General features: G+C 37.5%; 2 protein-coding genes across 2 annotated transcripts; one reads left to right on the forward strand and one right to left on the reverse strand.

The window, feature by feature from the left end:
• Positions 1-7875: 7875 nt before the first annotated feature.
• LOC127118406 (2-methylpropanoate--CoA ligase CCL4) lies at positions 7876-9918 on the forward strand. Its single transcript, XM_051048597.1, has one exon. The coding sequence runs from the start codon at positions 8004-8006 to the stop codon at positions 9681-9683; it is 1680 nt and encodes a 559-aa protein (XP_050904554.1). The 5' UTR covers positions 7876-8003; the 3' UTR covers positions 9684-9918.
• A 1800-nt stretch (positions 9919-11718) lies between these two features.
• LOC127122185 (uncharacterized) lies at positions 11719-13582 on the reverse strand. The gene is made up of 2 exons (XM_051052565.1): positions 13286-13582; positions 11719-12006 (listed from the first exon to the last, which is right to left on the reverse strand). The coding sequence occupies exons 1-2, from the start codon at positions 13580-13582 to the stop codon at positions 11719-11721; spliced, it is 585 nt and encodes a 194-aa protein (XP_050908522.1).
• Between the last annotated feature and the right edge of the window lie 8577 nt (positions 13583-22159).

The following is a 22159-nucleotide window of genomic DNA, read 5'->3' on the forward strand; positions in this document are numbered from 1 at the left end:
GTGCGCGGTTGGAGAAAGAGAGAGACGGAGGCGCGACTGTGATGACGGGTTTGCGTTCTCCGGCGATGGCGGAGGCGGCTCGGAGAGAGAGAGTGAAGCAGATGGGTGGACGGCGGTGTTTGTGTGGGTTCTGTCGGTGATGGAGGATTGAGCGGTGGAGACGTGAGGATGAGGGGTTCGTGGAGATGAATAGGGAAGAAGAGGATTTTCTTCTTTCTTTACTTTTTCTTTTTACAGAGAGGGTATGTATTGAAATGGGTGAGAATTTGGGAAAAGGAAAAAAGTCCTCTCTTCAAGTTGTTTTTCTTTTCTAGCATTTCCTCTTTTCAGAAAGTGAGAGAGAGATGTGTTATTGAGGAGTGATAGCGTGTCAGCCACTCAATAATTTTTTTTATTTTTTTATTAATTACTTACTATTAAATCCTAAATTTTGATTGGATGAACTAGGATAAGTGTGGATTTCTTAACATGGACCATTGATTAATTCGAATTGATGGTCTGGATCGAATTAAAGAAACACACCAAGAAGCACACACTATTTAAATAAATTAAAATGTCTATAATGTTGCTTTTAGATGACTTAATCAATTTCAATCAATTGAATCAAACAAAATTCACAATTTTTAAAATAATCATGATAAAATTAAAATGATAACATGGGAAATTCTATTTATTTAATCTGACTATTTTGACGAAAGAACAAAATTAAAACGACTAAAAATGAATAAAAGTCGGGTGAAAATTTGCTCAAAAAATTAAATCGGATGCACAAAAATGATCAGCACTTAATGAGAAAATACAGTGTTTCTTTAAATTTTGAAATAAATTTTCACCGGTTAAAAGGGCTCAGGCGGGTCAAAACGCAACCGAAACAGCCGCTGAAAAAATATAACGGACACACCAGGTTAAACTACGTGAACCGTAGGTTAATAATACTGGCGTCTGCAATTTTAATTTTGAAACTTTTTACCCGCTGATTTTGCATGTTCTTGAGAAATGATTTTAACCGATTTGTCTGTATTCTCAATAAATTTATCCTGACTGATATTTTTAGGTATTAATTATGATGAGATGCATGTCATGTTATGCATATGATGGAAATTTAAAAATGAAATCAAATTTATGAAAATGTTAAAATATCCGGACAAAATTGGGGTATGACACTAATTTAATTAAATAAAAATTCAAATAATTTGATTAAATAAATTAATTAAATTTTGGGGTGTTGCAACTCTCCCACACTTATAGAATTTTCGCCATAAAAAATTATCTGACGAGAAAAAGTTTTCATCCCACTCTCGAGCCTCCACGTCACACTGCCACCAGCAGGACCTCCCTAAACAACCTTCACTGAAACGATCTCCTTGCCTGACTAGCACTTCAAGGTCCTCAATCCTCAACAGCAAAGTTACAACTGTCAAGTTCTCTCTAACTTGCACATCATCCAATTGGATCATGTGACAGATCATGAATGTACTTCCTCAACTAAGACACATGAAACACATCATGAAGATTTGATAGATACGTCGATAACGCAACTTGGTAGACCACCTCTACTACATGCAAATCCAAATTGTTGATTGACAAAGGGTGCCATAATCAAAATAAAAGTATTACATATGTAAAACATGTCAAATTAAGTCTCAAAACCTCCTTAAATGTAGCTTTACCATCATCTGGAGTAAGTTGGGCGAGCCTTAGGCCTTCGACTCCCATCGCTGTGTTAGGAGGAATCATGGTTTTTAGGGAAGGTTCGAAAGTGGCGTTGAGGTATAACTACAAGAGCCAGATGGTGTCACCCACCTGGAGACTTTCATTACTTTTTCTTTTCTTGAGGTATTGAGATATTAACCCTATAGGTTCATACATGCCACATAAAATCAGTTTGATGAGGCAAATGTTTCTCCCTTCATGAAGTCGGATGGCCAGGGGGCACATTTTTTAGCCACTTGAACAGATCCAGAACATAAGACATAGTGTGCAAGCCAATAACTCATGAAGGCTATGTGTTCATGATCCCCGATGCGATCTATCAAAGTATGATGATCTTCGATGAATGCGCTATAGGCAGTTCTAGTGAAAATAAACCCAGGTTTGGTTTTGGTTTTTGTTGAAGGCTCAAAGGACTCTCTAGTTGGTCAAATGCCAACAATAGCAGCAATATCAAAGAGTGTAAGGGTTATCATCCCACAAGGAAGGTGAAATGTGTTAGTGGAGGTATCTTAGAAGCATAAGACTACAAAGAGCATGTGAGAGTTGTATTTGGGGGCAACTCTTGAGAGTTGTATTAGGTCAAAAATATCCAAATCTTTTTAGAAGTGATTCTTCTTTTCTTGAACTATATTCAACCATTGGATGTAAGAGTCACCATCAGTCGGAGGAGATGAACTAAATACCTTATTTTTGAAGAAATTAAAATCAAATGGTGAATCCATAATTACCAAGAACTCAAAAGAATGGTAGCTGGATATGGATGGCAATGGGGCAGGTTTGGGCAGGGTAATATAGTACTCGTCCACATACCTACGATTAGAAAAAAAATTCTATATCCAAGTCCATACATGCGTGGGCACCAAAATTTGTATTCGTACACGTACCTTATGGGTACTTAAGTACCCATACTCATTCTTGTTTACTCTTATTTCTAATAAAAAAATTATCAATCAATTATAATTTATCATGCCATTTTAAAATTTTAACTTTGAGTTAAAAAATCAATAAAATTTATATTAAAATACGTATAAATTTAATAGTGATGTATTTAATAAAACCTATATATATATATATATATATAAAGAATACATTCTTTTGAGTTGATATATTTTATTCTCATATTTATCATTTAACTATTATTAAAATCTCAAATAAGTTAAAAAAAACCAACCACCTCAATATAACTTCTCGCACTACAAGTAACTCAATTTGGTTATTCATTTGTACTTCTACAAGAGGAGCATTCACTTAGTTTATCCTTTCAATTGATTTTCTTAATATATTATTAGTACTCTCTATAGTTAACATGGAATTCCCTTTGGATCCATTACTGCACCATAAAGACTTAATGAGTGTATCCTTAATTTATCAATAAAATTTATTTATTCATTTTACAGACTTTCATTGCTGTCGTGATCACGAAGAAACAGACACAACACTTACTTATGGTTTTCGTCGAACGTTCTAAGTTATTTTTTCTTTTCATTTCAATTTAAGAAGAATAATGATATCTCTTATACATATTTATTTCTTTTGAATGTTGATAACTGATAGAGAAGTTTTGAAAAAAATAAACTTCCACACTTATGAAAATTATGTTTTTATTCCCATCTAATACTTTTCTCAAATCTCATTTAAAAGGAAAATTTTGTAATATTGGAAGAGAAAAGAAAGGGTAAAAGATATTCCATTCGTTTCTAGTGCTATTTTTATTTTAAAAAGAATTATTCCTTTTTTAGTGTATTTCAAATTTTAAAATAATATTGATTGTTGTTTTGTTAAAATTATTCTTAATTATTTATTATAGAGTAGAAAAAAGTTTTAAAAAATTTAAAATAAAATAGACAAAAAAAAATATTATTTAAAAAATAACAATAATTATTAACTTTTTAATATATATAAAAAATAAAAAAATAATACTTATAAAAGAATGGAGAAGTATTTCATAGGAATGTATTGCCGAAATACAACCAATTCCTAATATTTTATCTTTTTTAGTGCAAGAAAATTTATATTCTTTGTATCTTTTAATTATTTTCTTCTTTCTTATTCAACTACATCACACAAGGGCTAATTGGAAACACTAATTTCTTCTTTTTCTTTATTAGTGGAAATCTTATTCTACTAAACAAAAACCACACAATAAGATTTGTAAGTATTTAAATTTGCTCTAATTTCCTCAATACTATTTCTTAAAAATTGTATGTAATTTGTTATTTCCTTTTTAATTTCTTATTTCCATCCTAATTTTGATTTGTAATTGTCATGAATATATTCATAGTAATTTATTTATGCATTCTATAGGTAGGCAATTGTGAGATGTTTTGTCTTCTTCATATTCAATATTCATTAATTGGGTGAAAATTGTTTAACAGAGAGAATAAATGGAGAGGTAAAGATGAAATAAGACGGTTAAATGTCAATTACATATATTGATTTTTTTTTCTATTTTAGTTAAATCTTTTATTTGACAGAATAAAATCAAGACATTTGAAAATTGTTGCATGTATATTGTTGTACACAAAAACACGGTTTCATAACTTCATAGCAGTTTATATTTCAATTTAATAAAAAAATGAGAAGAAATAGATCTTTTATCCATTACTACTTTCTTTTTAACAAACAGTTCTGTGTAGCAGTTTTCTTTATTTTATTACTACATATTTTAGACAAATATTATTACATACGAATACATATTACAATTTAATGGGTATTTATGTTGAATTCTACATAGAATCACTTTTTATATTAAAAGTTTAATTAAATTGTCATTTATTTTCAATGGTAAATTATAAATGAATACATATCACACTTAATTGTAATTGTAAGTACGAATATTATTAACATCTTTAAACTACACATATGGATATGAGAGTGCCCGTTTGGACGCTAATAATAATAATAAAAAAATAATCTAAATATATACTATGCGGATATGAGGCGGGATGAATATCAACTTACTCCTACCCGTATCCACATCCGCTTGTTTTAGTGGTTAATTGTTTATACCATATTCTTACACATTTTACAAGTTTTTTCTACCCGTTATGAATAATTTTTGCAGATACCCACTAGGGATGAGTCCAATTATCATCCCTATAGTTGGGAAAAAAATTCCCAACAATATGAGGTTTCTTAACACGGTTAGGAAGGGGATCCATGAAAGCAAAAATGATTTCTGAAATAGAGTAGGGAATTAATACATCAACATACTAGACATTTCTTCTCCCATCTTCCATGGAAGATTCAGGGACGTAAGCACGATCATTAATGAATAGAGGTTCTTCAATGGTAGCGCCTAAGGGTGCACGTGGAACATGTTTGAATTTGGGAGTCATCGTTGATTCTCAACTTTTGGAAAGAAATGTGGAGAAGAATATGACAGAAATCGCAGAGAGCTCTCTAGGTTTATTGTTTCATTTTCAGAGAAGGAAATGGTTAAAGAGACAAGCCGAGGAAGAAAAGTTTAAATAGTCAAATAGAAGAAAATGTTTCAGTTTTTTTCCTCCAATAATTTTAGACACGTGGCACATGCAAGTCAACCATTGGCACCTAGAGGTTACTAGAAAAGATGAAAATAGAGAATTTAAATTATTCTTTTTTTCCTCATTTAAGTTAATGACGCGTTAATCTCCTAGAAAATATGGGATGATGATGATGAGTCGCACACATGTTTGTGATGTGATGGTTTGGTGGAAAGGGGACAATGATGACCCTGTTTACTGTGGAAATTAGTAAACAACCGCTGGTCCTCCCTAGGCCTTGAGACTAAGGGTTACTTGCAGGATCGACCAGTTGATCCTAGGACATGTGCTAGTGCAAGTGTAGCTTACTTAACTCGACGGGACAACTTTGCAAGGAACGGCTCCTAACGAAGTATTGAATAAGCGTAGGTTTTTCCACACGAACGGTTTAAACGACGATGTAGCCTATGGGTGACTCGTGACCGACAACACTACAACATTCAAAAGACGTACACGACAAACACGTTTTTGGTGAACTCTATTATCGTAATAGAATCAGTGTCGACAACGTAGACGACAACGTAAAATGATAACTCAAAAGTAAATGAAATTAAAATAAATTGTTCAACGGGAACAATTGAAAAGTAAGGTAGTTGCATTGAAATAAATGTGATGATTCACGTACATAATACTCTTAAAAACTCTTGCTTCCTCGCGCTGGGAATGAGAAGTTTCTTACAAGTGATTTTTTGGTACAAAGTGAACACCTTGAGCCCCTCGTGGGATATCTTATTTATACTAAACTAAAGAAACTGCCTTCAGGCTAACAATTCCTAAAAACTAGCAGACGTCGTGCCACACGATCTGCAAACCGTTCTACCCACGTCTTGCAAACTGCTCCAGATTATGGCACTTTTATTCTTCTTGTAACTGCTACTCATTTCCTAATTTCAAATTTCTCCCCCCCAGATATTCAGGGCGACACTGTCTTCTACGTATTTGGCATGATCCAAAATCTTTTAAGTCCCCAGTCGACGGAATGACCTGTCGACCAAACATGCTTCTCCTGTCGGCTTCCTCCCTTGATGACTTATGTTTCTCCACTCTTGCTCATCTCAGGCACATCTTCATCCTTTGATGGGGTATAACCCCCAAATTCACAAGATCCTTTCACCCATTTCGCTTTCCACGTGCCTTAGAGATTTCTCATGGTAACAGACCCATGAACTAAAAATAAATAATGATAAAACCTCTAGTTGATGTGACATGTACAAGTATTGAATAGTTACAAAAATGACACTTATCTTTCTCGAAAGTGACATTTTTTTGGGAGACATTTGTTAGCATGAAATTTCAAGTTGGAGAAATAGTCAACAAAGAATGTTGTGAAGAGAGAATGCTAAGTGTTACTAGCATTTAATGACCATTTTTGATAGGTCAAACATGTCGACTAAAGCATTTCGACTACCATGCTGAACATGGTTTGAAAGAGTTTCGGGAACAGATCTTGAACATGGTTTGAAAGAACCTCAAAAGCATATCTAACTGATCTTTCGACACCATGTCAAGATCGAACCTTTCGACAGACGTCAAAGACTTAGAAGATTTTGGAGATTTGAAAGGTTATCCTAGCACTAGTTTTTCACAATAACTACCTTCGACAAGCAGACAGTTATAAGCTTGGAGCAGTTACGAAGGTGAGATAATGGTTTTTTCAGCGGTTTACAAGTTTTAGACTGCTAAAGTGCATGGTGTTGATACGTGTCAGTTTTTAAGGAATAAATTGTCGGAGACAATTATGTGTAGAGTAGTATAAATAGTTGGTTCATACATTGTAATCAAGGTCGTAAAATTCAGATATTTCTCAATAGATTTAGAATACCCAAATCAAATAGAGAAACTGTTTGTAAGTAACATGTATGCGTATGCATTCTTTTCTTTCATTATCTTTATCTTTCTTTTAATCGAAACATTTTTTTACTCTTATCATTTACTACGCTTTATTTATCATTTATTTTAATTCAAGCTTTTACTTTATTAAAGTTTATTTTCACACATTTACATAAAATAATTAAATAAACTAACTTAATAATAATTTAATATAAAAGTTAACCAGTTAAATATAATTATACTTTAATATAAAACATAAAACTAACTTACTAATAATTTAATATAATAGTTAAATATAGTTATACTTAAAAAAACTAAATTAACATAATAGTTTAATAAAGTAAATATAAGGAACTAAATAAAAATACAAATAGATAATATGATTTAAATTTTTAATATAAAATTAAAATATTATCATAAAACTAATTATTTAACTTAAATTTTATGATTTAATTCAAACTGGGTGTAATAGTCATATGATGAATGACAATGTTTTTGTCTTTATAAAAATTTAAGTGTAAACAAAAAATGTATAAAAGTGATGTTTGCACAAGGATTGTTTAATTTTGAGTCAATCTTCATTTTATTCTTTAAAATTGTCATGCACTACTGAATTAGTAGATCCACAATGCATGGGAATTGTTTAATTAAAATGATGTAATTTATGTCCCACAAAAAAAGTTAAGATACTTGCATTGCATGTAATTGGATAGGCTCTTTAAACAAATGTCAAATTTGGAAAAGTTGCACGTCAATGACGTCATTGATCTGGTAATACTAGTAACCATCTTCTTCTTGTCAGCTATCTTATCCCAAACACGTCAAGATAATCTATTTTATTCCAACACTTTCCTCTAATCATCATTCGTTCATTTACATTTACAACCCTTCGTCTTCCTTTCCCATTCTATAGCAACAAAAAAAAAAGCAAAGTCAATGGAAAAACTAAAACCTAACCCCGCAAACACCTCCCCTCTCACACCACTCACCTTTCTAGAACGAGCATCAACAATCTACAACGATGTTCCTTCAATCATCTACAACGACACCGTTTTCACATGGTCCCAAACCCACCGTCGATGTCTCCAACTCGCTTCCGCAATCACCTCCCTCGGAATCCGCCGCGGAAACGTTGTCTCAGTCATCGCTCCCAACATCCCCGCCATGTATGAACTCCACTTCGCCGTCCCCTTCGCCGGCGCAATCCTTAACAACATCAACACGCGCCTCGACGCGCGTATAATCTCCAATATCCTCATCCACTCCGAGTCTAAACTAGTTTTCGTCGACTACGCTTCACGCGATCTCGTACTCGAAGCTTTGTTATTGTTCCCTTCGTCACAACAACGTCCTCTTCTAATCCTCATCAAAGACGATGAAGAAACAGAACCAGAACCTGTTTCTGTTTCTATTTCTTCATCATCCACCGTTGGTTTCTTCTCCACTTACAATGACCTAATAACGAACGGTGATCCAGATTTTAACTGGCTTCATCCTATTTCCGAGTGGGACCCGATGATTCTCAACTACACTTCCGGAACGACGTCGTCTCCCAAAGGTGTAGTTCATTCCCACAGAGGAGCTTTCATCGTGACCCTCGATTCTTTAATCGAATGGTCAGTTCCTAAACAACCGGTTTACCTCTGGACGCTACCGATGTTCCACGCTAACGGGTGGAGCTTCCCGTGGGGGATCGCGGCCGTTGGTGGAACTAACATCTGCGTGAGAAAATTCGATACTGAAATTGTTTACTCTCTGATCAAAAAGCATCACGTGACTCACATGTGCGGTGCTCCGGTTATTCTCAACATGCTAACTAACTTGCCGGATATCAAACCGTTGGAGAAACCAGTTCATATTCTCACAGCCGGAGCACCGCCGCCAGCTGCGATTCTTTTTCGTACGGAGTCGTTAGGTTTTACGGTGAGTCACGGGTATGGATTAACTGAAACCGGCGGGTTGGTGGTTTGTTGCACGTGGAAGAAGAAATGGAATTTGTTACCTGCGACGGAGAGAGCACGGTTGAAGTCACGGCAAGGAGTGAGGACGATTGGGATGACTAGCGTTGATGTGGTGAGTCCCACCGGTGAAAGTGTGAAACGCGACGGAGCGACTTTGGGGGAGGTTGTTATGAGAGGTGGTTGTGTTATGTTAGGCTATTTGAAGGATCCTGAAGGAACCGCGAGTTCTATGAAGAATGGTTGGTTTTACACCGGTGATGTTGGAGTGATGCATGAGGATGGATATTTGGAGATTAAAGATAGGTCAAAGGATGTGATTATCAGTGGCGGTGAGAATCTGAGTAGTGTGGAGGTTGAGTCGGTGTTGTATGGACATCCGGCGGTGAATGAAGCGGCGGTTGTGGCGAGAGCTGATGAATTTTGGGGGGAAACGCCGTGTGCGTTTGTGAGTTTGAAAGATGGGTTGAAAGAAAGGGAAATTCCGACGGAGAAAGATATAGTTGAGTATTGTAGAAAGAATTTGCCGCATTATATGGTTCCGAAAACGGTGGTGTTCAAGGAGGAGCTTCCTAAAACCTCTACGGGGAAGGTTCAGAAGTTTGTGCTTAGACAGATTGCAAAGGATATGGGGCCACTTAAAAAAAGTCGTTTGTGAAAGATAAGAATAATGTTGTACCGTGGGTCCAGAAGAGGTAAAGTGATTGAAAATGGAATCATTTTTAATAATAATGAGAGAGATTATTTCTATGTGACAAATACTAATAAATTGAGAATAATGTGTCGTCGAATCTTTCACGGTTCTTCTTATTCACGGATTCTAAGGACTCTTAATATGAAAATACAACTTTGGTCTATATATTATTTATCTAAAGATTTCTCTATTCTAAAAATTTAAAATAAATAAATATTATTAATAAATCACTATCTCTTGATCTTCCAACTACAACAAACTCTTTATTTTTCCATTAACTTATTAATAGAAACCATTTAATATAACATTAACGTTTATTCAACAAAATTCCTCTGTAAACTTAAATGTTTCTTCTATCCATCATCATGCCTATCAATTTCTTTCGATAATGATTTTGTGAAAATATCTGCTGATTGGTCCTTGCTTGCTACATGCCTCAATTCGACACCTCATTCCTTCACATGTCCTCAAATGAAGTGGAAGCGAATGTCGATGTGTTTGCTTCTTTCATGGTTTACTAGATTCTTTGCTAACTCAATTGTTGATTTGTTGCACCCATATATTTTAGCTTCATTTTGCTCAACAATCTTCTAAGTCATATTGCATGACAAACACACAAAGATGCTGCCACATATTCAGCTTCACATGTCGAAAGCGTTACTATCGGTTGCTACTTAGAAAGCCAAGTAAATGCAGTATTTCCCATGAAGAACACATATCCTGAAGTGCTTTTTTGATCGTTTATATCTTTGCACCAATCACTATCCGAGTTACCAACCAACTTGTAATCTTCTGTTCTTGAGTAAAACATTCCAAATGACCACGTTCCTTGGATGTACCTGAGAATTCGCTTCAATGCCTTCCAATGTGAATATGTTGGCTCCTCTATGAATCGACTTACAATTCCAACGCTTAAAGAAATGACTGGCCTTATACACGTGAGATAACGAAGACTACCTACAAAGCTTCAATATTTGCTTGCTTCGACACGTTCTCCTCCATCAAATTCAACAACTTTGCACCTGGTTTCATTGGCGTCGAAATCAGATTACAACTTTCCATCTTATATTTTTTCAAGATTTCTTTTGCATATTTCTCTTGTGAAATAAAGATTCTTGTTTCTTCTTGTCGAACCTCCAGACCAAGAAAGAATCTCATCAGACCTAAGTTTGTCATCTCGAATTCACGTGTCATTGTGCTCTTGAAGTCTTCTATCATCTGACCATTGTTACCCAAGAAGATTAGATCATCGACATAGAGAGCAACAAGTAACATATTACCTCCATTCTTCTTTACATACAAAGCATGTTCGTAGGGACATTGCTTAAAACCATTCTATTTGAAGTATGTATCGATGCGTGTATTCCATGCCCGCGGTGCTTGCTTCAACCCATAAAGTGCCTTCTTCAATTTTAACATTTTTTCTTCTTTTCCGACTTTCATGTATCCGGGTGGTTGTTCGATGTAAACTTCTTCTTCGAGCACACCATTCAGAAATGCTGACTTGACATCCATTTGAAATATCGGCCATTTGAATTGATCAGCTTGAGAAATGAGCAATCGAATTGTCTCCATTCTTGCAACAGGTGCAAATACTTCGTCATAGTCAATTCCTGTTTTCTGCTTGTATCCCTTCGCAACAAGTCACACCTTATACCGTTCCATTTCACCTTGAGTGTTCATCTTTTTCTTAAATGTCCACTTCACACCAATGGGTTGACTTCCTTTTGGTAATTCTGCTAGTTCCCATGTGTTGTTACGTTCAATGGCCTTAATCTCTTCGTTCATTCCATTTTTCGTCTCGCATCGCCTCTTCGAGGTTAATGTTTTCAATATCTGCCAAAAGACATACAAGGTGTACCTCTTCTGTCGTATCATACAAATCTTGCAGACTTTGCATTCTGGGTTGTAGAGGTTCATCTTCATTGTCAGAATCTTCAAGTTCTGTTGAAATGCTTTTTGGTACAGCGACTGATGATTCTCCAACTTTGACGATAACTTATGTCGAATTGTTCCAATCCCACTTGCTCTCTTCGTTTATTCGAACATCTCTACTCACTATCACATTCTTGGTTTTGGGATCGAATAGCTTGTACCCTTTTTTCTTCTCATCATACCCAATGAATATGTACTTCTTACTTTTATCTTCAAGCTTCGTTCTTCGTTGACCTGGTACGTGTGCATAAGCCACACTACCAAATACTTTGAGATGAGAAAATGTTGGCTTCTGTCCGCTCCATGCTTCTTGTGGTGTTTGATCTTCTAACTTCGAATGTGGATATCGATTCTGAACATAAATGGCACATTGTACAGCTTCTATCTAGAATTCCTTCGACATGTTCTTGCTCTTAAGCATTTATCGAATCATGTCGAGAACTATTCGATTCTTCCTTTCAGCCACATCGTTTTGTTGAGGTGAATATGGTGTAGTTAGAAATATCCTTATGCCCTTCTCTTCATAATACTTCATAAAGGTTGTCGAAGTATACTCACCACCTCTGTCAGATCAAACGACTTTGATGTGTCTGTCAGTTTCCTTCTCCACCATTACTTTGAACTTTTTGAACACCTTGAATGCTTTAGATTTTTCTTTCAAGAAATAAACCCAAGTCTTTCATGAGAAATCGTCGATAAAGGAAATGAATTACCTTTTACCATTGAAAGATTTCGGAGTGATTGGCCCACATATGTCGGCATGAATCAGTTCGAGAATATGTTTAGCTTGATATTCTGCCTTCTTTTGAAATGAGGTTCTTGTTTGTTTGCTAAGCACACATTCTTCATAAAACTTTCCTTCATAGTCCATGTTTGGTAGCCCGTGCACCATGTTCCTCTTTGTCAACCTTCTCAGACCAGCATGATGTAGATGACCAAAACGTAGATGGCACAGTGACGCTTTCGACATTGACTTGCAAACATTTTTTTCGAACGCTTCTCAAGTTCAATTTATACATTCGATTTCTCCCCATTTCGACTTGAGCAATCAGATGCCCTAACTTGTCGTTTAAGTGTAATATTCGATCTTTCATAAATATCGAATAACCTTTTTCTGTGAGTTGCCCCAAACTCAAAATATTGGTCTTGAGATCTGGTACATAATAAACATCTTGTATTGACCCAATCAAGTCATCCTTCTGCAAATAACAAATTGTACCTTTGCCTTCGACCTTCATTTTCGATGCATCTCCGAAATACACATGACCATCTTCAATCTTTTTCATTTCTTTAAACAGGTGTTTGTAACCACACATATGATTACTTGCCCCTGAGTCGAGATACCACATAGTGTCATTTTTCGCGTCTACTTCTTTTTGAGTCATCAGTAGAAAACCTTCATTCGCTTCGGCTTCCAAAGATAGATTGGTTGTTTCTTCTACCTTCTTTTCGACTCGACAATATTTTGTAAGATGTCCCACTTTACCACAATTATAGCATTTGTAGGAGTTGCAATCCTTCGCGTAACGACCATACTTCCCACACTTGTAGCATTAGAAGTTGGAGTAATTCGACCTGCCACCTCTTCCTCGACCATGTCCTTTACCTCTAAAATTTTGAGAGTAGAGTACCTTTTCGTCTTTGATTGACTCCTTGGTTTGATGTGCTTCCTCGACTGCTTCCTCCTTCTTTTTTATCTTACGTTGTTTGTGTGCTTCGAGAGAACCAGCGAGCTCTTCGACTGAGAGCGTCGAAAGGTCCTTCGACTCTTCTATTGCATACACAATATTCTCAAATTTATTTGTTAAAGATATTAGAATATTTTCAACAACTTGTGCATCAGTCACCGTTTTTCCATTTCTAGTGAGTTGGTTCACCACTATTTGTACACGCGTGATGTAGTCAGATACAGTTTCTGACTCCTTCATCTACATCCTCTCCAATTCGCCACGAAGAGTTTGGAGTCGAACTTGCTTCACTCGGTCTGCTCCTTTGAACACTTTTTCTAACATGTCCCATGCTTCTTTCGACGTAGTCGAACCGATAATTTTTTCAAAGCCTGATTCGTCAACTGCTCGGAACAACGTGTACAATGTCGTCTTGTCCTTTGGTCGCGTCTCTTTCAACGCCTTGTTTTGAGCTACCGTATATCCCGTAGTGTCTGTTGGTTCTTTAAACCCATCTTTGGTCACCTCCCACGTGTCTAGAGATCCAAGAAGAGCTTTCATTTGGATACTCCAATTTTCGTAATTTGACTTTGTTAGTCGCGGCAGTGGCATTTGACTCATCATGTTTGTCATTAACTCTGATGCCAATTTGATAACAGAAGCACTACTTCTTTATATTCCGTTAATATGAAAATACAACCTTGGTCTTTATATAGATCCAAAGATTTCTGCTATTATAGGAAATTAAAACAAATAGATACTATTAATAAGCCACTATCTCTTGGCCTTCCAACTACAACAAACTCTTTGTCTTTCCACTAACTTATTAATAGAAACCACTTAATATAACATTAAATTTTATTCAACAAGTACAAGTAGTAGGTTGTCGCAACGCGAAAAACAACCGGTGGGGAAAAAACAGAGCCGCCACCGACGCTATTCATCCTATGACGGAAAGGGAGCGCAGGACTAACCTAAGAAAGGGAAAGGAATGGTCTTACGACCAGAGATTACAAGGTACGGGAGTCGGTTACGCAAGGAGAAGGATTAGCACCCCCTCACGTCCGCCGTACTTGACGGGATCCACGCTCAAAAGATAGCTTAAAGAAAAGGAAAGGGCTGCTAATAAACTACTCAAAGAAACTGCACAAACTGGAACGATAAACAGGTGGGGGAGAGAAAGAAGACGGAGGAAGTGGACTCGGCAGGATGTTGCATCCTGGGCCTACGTAGTTTGTCAGAAACAAACATCAGAGTCAACGTAGTTCGGGAAAAGGGGACATGCTCGCTAAGACATCGCATCCTATGCCTACGTATCTTCTCTATCCAGAGGAGAATTAGAGCACTCGTAGCTCGGCTAACGCACGCTGAAACCAGCCACCAAAAAGGGACGTTGAGACGTCAAAAGAAACACCCAAAAGGAAACAGAATGCCAATACATGGACTTACACCCGACTCCCGACACTAACAAACGCTAACCAACGAACACCAAAGAAAAAGGTTATCAGAACGAACCCCAACAAAGTAACCAAATATCCAGAATAAACTCCCGATATGTACGACCAGTCACCACAAGTGAACCCCAAAGATGAACCCTAAATGAATAACAATCGTCACAAATGAACCCCGAAGATGAACCTCAAATGAATAACAATCGCCATAAATGAACCCCCAATATGAACCCCAAGTAATAAAAGAAGAAATCCCCCAAATCAATATAGGTGAACCCCGAACAGATAACAGGTAACCAAAGTGAACCCCAACTAGTGAACCCCGAATAATAATAGAAGAAATCCCCCAAGGTATAAACATACAACACACACACACGCTGAACAAACGGGTACTCACACCAAAGAAAACAAATGCCAGAAACAAAAACACGAAACGGTAAACACAAGTTGAGAATAAGGGTGAACAAACAGAGACTCAACAATGGAAGAGGGAAAGAGGAAACAACACAAATATAAAAGAAAACAACTAAAGGGTGAACACACGCGAAAACAAATAAAAGGATGCCCAGAGAGATTGCCCTCAACCTCCTGCCTACGTATCTCATCTGGTATGAGAATCAGGGCGACGTAGTTCCCCTTACCAGGGGTAAAACACTCTACTAACCAGAGACAGGGGAAACAACAAACTAATAGGGAGACTAAGACTCGAGCCTAATAATTGTCATGCAATCAATATACCTAAGTTGAGGCCTCTAACAAGAACTTAACTCACCCTGGAAGCGAGTCAACTCAAGTCTAAACTCTACATACATTCAACTTCCTCAGAAGTTAATCGTACGACTCCTACAGAAATGGAGATGAGAAGAGGAAAGCAAATAAACACACCAACACAAGTAAACAAACATCACACACTATATCCATACAAGAGGCTCAAACAATGGGTGAGCTTTAGTCAAGAGGGAATGCTCAACCTCGATAAACAAGCCAAACTGTAAGGGGTAATCTGTAGCTCTTAACCACTAACATTGAACGTTAGGGTGAAGCTGATCAAAGTTTAAATGAGGATGAGACCTCATGCTCTTAACCCTGGCTAGGGTGAGCTCATGACATAGAAAGCGTAGGGATCCAGAAAGTGGGATCCTTTTCCACTTGACAGACTCTGGACAAAAGATCTGGGGCACATGTTCAGAAGCATCAGCACGTAGTGCGAGCATAAAGAACGACACACTGAATAACGGGGAATCGGTTACAGATCCCTACCTTCCGTCAATTGCCTCTTCTCTTGGAGGTCTTATCAAATATAACACATGCCTCTCCTTGGACGTCTTTGGGCACAATTTTAAACAAACACAAACAGAGCCTCTGAAGGAGGACTTGCCAGCAAAATGCCTGCCCAAAAAGGTGACAGGACTCCAGACTACATGAAGTAAGAAGCTAACTACCTGAGTGGTGTGTCAACCACAATCCAATGCTCAAGCAAGAGCTAAAGCAAGTAAGAAACTAAGGCACCTGTACAAAAACTAAACAGTTAGTACTTCAGTCATAAAACCAGAAGACAAACAGTGAAACCCCCTAACAGTTACACAATTCAATGCATAAGTGCCCTAGCACTCAAATGAGCTCATGAGCTCACCACATCAATTAAAATCCTACAAAACAAAAATAGGTCAGAACTCAATGCATTTTGTATCTCACAAGGTGAGAACAAACCCAATCATTAATGATGAATATCCAAACCTGAAACAAGAGACAAGGTTAGTTTATGTACATCCAATCAACACAACAAAGCATAAACAAACAAAGGCATGAGATGAATTGAATCAAGATCACTCTAAGTCAGAAGTAGGGTCTTTCAAATGACCACCCAACAATCCATACTCCAATGATCCAAAATCAACCATAAACCCCCTGAAAACTCAAGTAGAACAAGCTTGCACTCAAAACTTGCTCACAATGGCTTCATACCCCTTCAAACACTTCTTAAAGCCTCCAAAATATGTGAGAACCCCAAATAAACTCCAACCAATGATCACAAGCCCCAAACAGAACCATATGAACCCCTAAACATCAATAACCAAGGCCAAAGATCCACCATACTTCAAATACCATTCAATTGCTTCAAAAGCTCCAAAATAAGCCTAAATCACTTCAACAAGTCACCACAAGCCTCAAACCATTCCAAAGTTCATAAGTCAGTAGGGTCATGCTTCTAAAATCATCTCTAATGAGTCACAAACCAGGGATCCAACCAATGCAAAGAGGCAAAGGCTCATACTACAAAGAAGACCCCAAACCAAATTAAAGAATGGACCAAGAGCAAACCCTAAAATTGGGTCAAAACCCTAATACAAAGACAAGATTTAAAACCTAACCAAATGACCAATCCATGACCCATACTTTTGCACATCACACATTCAAACACTCCCTCCAATGTCCTCAAAAAGACCAACATCAAATCCATGATCAAGTATCTTAACTTGCCTATGCAATGTAATGACCAAAAAAATGCACAAAATGAACTTCCAACTTAGAAAATTCATATCAAATCAAAAATGCATGCAATGACTTTGGGATTTTTTGTATAAGTTCCTTATGCCATGAATGTTCAATATGCAAAAGATCAAGTCCAAAATGAAGCAAATGCTATGTGAACAATGATGCACCAATTCAATGTCAAAAATGTGACACAAATTGTCACATTTTTCTCTATGTGTCAAAAATGATGATAACATGTGAGAAAAAAATCCAAACCAGTGACCAATAATTCATGTCATGTATGAATGTCATGTATGCAAAAGAGTGGATCAAAAGGTTCAAAATTGAGGATTTCACAATACATTGAATGCACTAGGTCAATTTGGCACAATATTGATTCAAAAATTCCCACATAAAGATCCAGACATCAAAAATTCTTGAATTTAACACCATAAAAAAGTAGATACAAATACAAAACTATGAAAAAAAAATTGGGACTCAATTGGACAATTTTTGGATTTTTTATGAATTAAACAAAATGACCAAAATAATTGAAATATAAAATAGAAAAAAGGAGGGAAACGAATTATTTGAATTAAATCAGGAAAAACACGGACCACTGGATCTGGCGCGCATCTGAGATCAATGGTCCATGTTTAAACTAGTGAAACGCACCGTTTCACTAATTGAGTCACCCACCCCAGTCAGCATTCAACGCCTGCGTGTCCTTAGTCAAACGAATCTCGTCCAATCAATCTTCCACGCATTGAACCACATGGCGCACACTTAGCAAAACCCTAGTTATAACACAAACGCCGGAGCTCCGCTCCGACCGTCTTCCCCGGCGAGTTCCCGGTGGCTCCCACGGCGGCGCCACCCTAAAATTTTCCAGAAATTCACCAGACCAGTGTCATTCCACTCAGATTTCCACGCTGATTCCAAAAATCATACTAGATTCTCCTCATTCTTCCTAGGTTTTGCAATTCGAAGAGGAGAAATTTTCAGATCCAAACTTCCAGTCACAATGAAATCCTTAATATTCACTCAATCTCAATTCTAATCATATATTCATGACCTACGCAGCAAGATCTTCTATTCTATAACCTAAAAACAACAAAAGAAGAGAGTAAAAATGGAGTCACCTGAAACTAGAGATCTCTGGAATCGCGATCTCACGAGCTCAGCTGCTCCAGATCAACTCCTTTGAACTTCCTTTGAAGCTTTATGCAAAAAGAAATGGCTGAAACCTCTTGAATGTGCCTCAATTTCCAAATCCGATCATCATGATAATGCACTTGAACTGCTCGATTTCTTGAGGAATAACATCAAACGATGGACGATTCTTGATCAGTGAAGTATGAGGATCAAGAATCTGCAACAATCTTTGAGATTTGTGTGAAGAAAAAGCAAATTCGAAGAGAGAAAGTTTGAGAGAGTTTCTTGAATTCTAGATCTGAAATGGCAGTTATGAGGCTTGTGATTAGGGTTTCCCTATTTATACTTCTTGCTAATAACACTGATAATCACTTTAACCATTTACTAAGCATGATTAGTGAGTTGTTATGCAAATTGCAAAAATGCAAATTGAGTTCCCATGGCCATAATGCACGTGCTCAGCCCCATGCTAGGATTTTAATCCACTCAAGAGCAACCAAGGGTCAGGATTTGAAGGTTGTTTTGCTTGCATCTTAAGCCAAGAATGAATGGTGAAGATTTGATTCATTTTGAACATGTGTGAAACAAGGAACATACACGCCCCTTTCATGCATGGCAATGGCTCATTTTTACTCAAATATGGTCTATGAAGAAGGCTGAAGTGAAGCCTTGCCTTGGTTCTTTGTGAATTTTGATTTGTAGCATGATATCATCCTTAGAACAAATGTGAAATAATGTGACTTTTGACCATGATTCCTTGAGGCTTAGCTTGCACAATTGAGTCAAATGATGTCATTTTGAAATGCCTTGAACATGAGAAGCATTTTGCAAAAAGAATGAACCAATTTGAAGCATTACATCAAAAGTTATGCCATTTTGAATTTCCATGCACGCTTTGTGATCAAATGACCATAACTCCTCAACCATCCATCACATGGACATGAATTAGGACTTTCTGGAAAGGGGAGACAAATATTTACAACTTTCATGTTCACCAAAAATCCATTTGAAACTTCTTTGATATTGAAAAGTCAAGTTGAAAGTGGACCAAAACTTGCCAAATTTGGAAACTTTGAATTATAGGTCATTTTCCATTTTTAGTAACTTTTGCCATGACCTTTGAATCTTCAAGATGGATGTTTAGAATGATGAATAGACCCCATTTGAACATGATTGAGGTGTCTCAACTCACTTCCCCACCTCATAGCCCTCAGTTGACTGCACAGTTGTCTTTTGGTCCTCAAATGACCTTGAAATGTCTTGATCAACTTGAGCCTCTGCCACTTGGTGAAATTGCTTCAAAAATGAAACCCTAGCTCATGTAAGCTCCTTATAATAATCATGTGATCCTCATACCAAGAAAATACCTCATCTCTTTGAGAAACCCTAGTTGGAAGAACTGCATTGATTAGGGTTAACCAGAGGTCACAACCCTAATCCAGAGGAACTTGAGGATGAAATCTGAAACCCTTAATGATGATAGAACCATGATGATGGTGATATATCCTTACAGATAAGATGATGTTCAAGACCTTTGAAGAATCAATAAACCCTAATTGGAGCCCATACCCTCAGATGGTTGATGATCAATTCATAGAGACCCTCAAGCTTGAATCACCTAACTTCCCCATCTTTTGAAAAGACTTTGGAGGATGACCTTCTCATTTTCATATGAGATGCAAAATGCAATGCCTAATGCCCTAAAACATGAAATGCAATGCCCCAAACTAGTCTCAAGAAGAGGAGGGAAAATTTTGAGGTGTTACAACTTCCCCTATTCAATCCACTGCGAACCTGTCGATATGAACAACCTCGACTTTCAGATGATCTGGGTGAAGAGTGGTTGAATACCAAGAACAAACGAACAATTTGCGCTCCACTGGAATTTTTTTTTTCGTTATTATTTTTTGCTTTTCTTGAACCCCAAAAACTTCTTTGATTTTTTTCTTGGACCCCTACACAAATATTTTTCTTTCGCGCGGATGATCCCTGATCACCGCATTTGAACCCCGACAACTTCATGTCACTCTTGCTGTCAAATGATGAACCCCCTTCTCCATTTGAACCCCAGTCGCCCGACGATAACTATTGATCGTCATTGTGATTCCTATTCCCCAGAAGACACCCTGTGTCTCCTTTTCTCCATTTGAACCTCGTTCTCCATTCTCTTGTGATAATTCCGTTGGCAACGTCGGAAATGACACCGACCACCCCTCTAATGGCGACATACCAGAGGGTACACCTTCACAAAAGGAAGGTAACATGTGCATTTCTTCCCTTGAAGACACCCATAACGACTTCTCTTGGCCTCGCCAAAGTCCAAGGTGACACATGATCAGAAGACAATCCTGAGGACCTCATCCCGGATAAAATCTTCAATTCCAATCTCCATCTCCAGTTGAACCCCATTCTTCAGAAAATGCCCAACACTTCCTTTTCTCCTGGTGGACCCCAATCTCCGCGCTAATCGCGTAACGTGCTCCAATCTTCATTTCCATCTCCGTACGACGAAATCTCTCCCTCCAATATCGCGCTACTGGGGAATTATGTTGATTCAAAATCACGATGCCAAACTCCTCGGAGTAACATCTTCACCAACCAGCTAAACCGGCTCTCAAACAGTAACCACGGCTCGAGACTAGCTTATGCTTGCAATGCCGATGCATAAGTTTTACAGCGTAATGCTCCATAACCACGGAAATGCTACGCAATTAGTTATGCAATATGCTATGCTTCTCTAAATGATGAGTGCATAAAAAGTATTCCCCTTAGGGGATGACACAAGCAACTCTATTGAGGAACTTGATATCGCTCCAATCTCCAACCCTGCTTGGGATAACACTGATGTCGAGGAAAGAGTAACCCTCACTAGGGATGACCTCCACTGAACTTGATCTGCTTGGGGGGGAAGAAAATCTACCAACGCACACCCTTGTCGGGGAACAGCAACCTTCAGGCCTGGCTGCTGAGGAAACACCGACCTCGAACCCGCTGGGGAGATACGGAATATTTGACACAGAACACCCGTCGACTCGTCGAACACTGGTATTCACCATCTAACCACAGTGTCAACTTTCCACTTTTGAGAGCTCCCAGACTCATCCGGTCTTTTTCGATTCATCACCTTGTATTCTCGACTTCTCCCTACTTCAAGAAAATCGACCTCCTTAGATTCGTGCCAACTCTCCAGTCTTTAGACTTTGAAGAGTCTTCTTGATTAACCCTCTAGGATCGTCACAATTCTTTCGCCGTCTCTGCATCATTCTTCAATTCCTTGTCCCTGATTGGACCTCAAAAGAATCTTTTGTCAAAAAGAAACGCTTTGCACCACAACCTGTAAGTGAGTGAAAATAACCAACAACACCTGCAAAAGAGATCGTCAGATAAAACGTGCCCCCAGGCGCGCCAAAATTTCAACACCCAGGTCACTCTACCTTCCGAATAAGATTTCAAGTTTCAATCCTCTAAACATGCATTGGAAGAGACCCCTTCATCTCAAAATGCAAAGATTCTTATCAAAATAAACGGATGTTTTTGCAATCAAAGCGGTAATGAAAACAAAAACAAAATTATTTGACTGAATATGCATTTTATTGATTGAAAAAGGTGGCTCGTAACTGAGCAGTACACAGGAAGCAATCCCTGAAAAGAGGTAATTACGCACAAAAGGAAAATCTATCCTAATGGCAATGTGAACCCGTGATCTCATCAAGTTCCAACCCGGTTACAACCCATATGTCCTCAAGACTCTCCACGC

Source organism: Lathyrus oleraceus, chromosome 2, assembly GCF_024323335.1.
Source record: "Lathyrus oleraceus cultivar Zhongwan6 chromosome 2, CAAS_Psat_ZW6_1.0, whole genome shotgun sequence".
Taxonomy (NCBI): domain Eukaryota; kingdom Viridiplantae; phylum Streptophyta; class Magnoliopsida; order Fabales; family Fabaceae; genus Lathyrus; species Lathyrus oleraceus.

Coding starts and splice junctions, on each gene's coding strand:
- LOC127118406 (XM_051048597.1), top strand. CDS start 8,004: ATGGAAAAACTAAAACCTAACCCCGCAAACACCTCCCCTCTCACACCA.
- LOC127122185 (XM_051052565.1), bottom strand. CDS start 13,582: ATGAAGGAGTCAGAAACTGTATCTGACTACATCACGCGTGTACAAATA. Junction 12,007..13,285: donor AGTCAATCAAAGACGAAAAG/GTACTCTACTCT, acceptor ATTTATGTTCAG/AATCGATATCCACATTCGAA.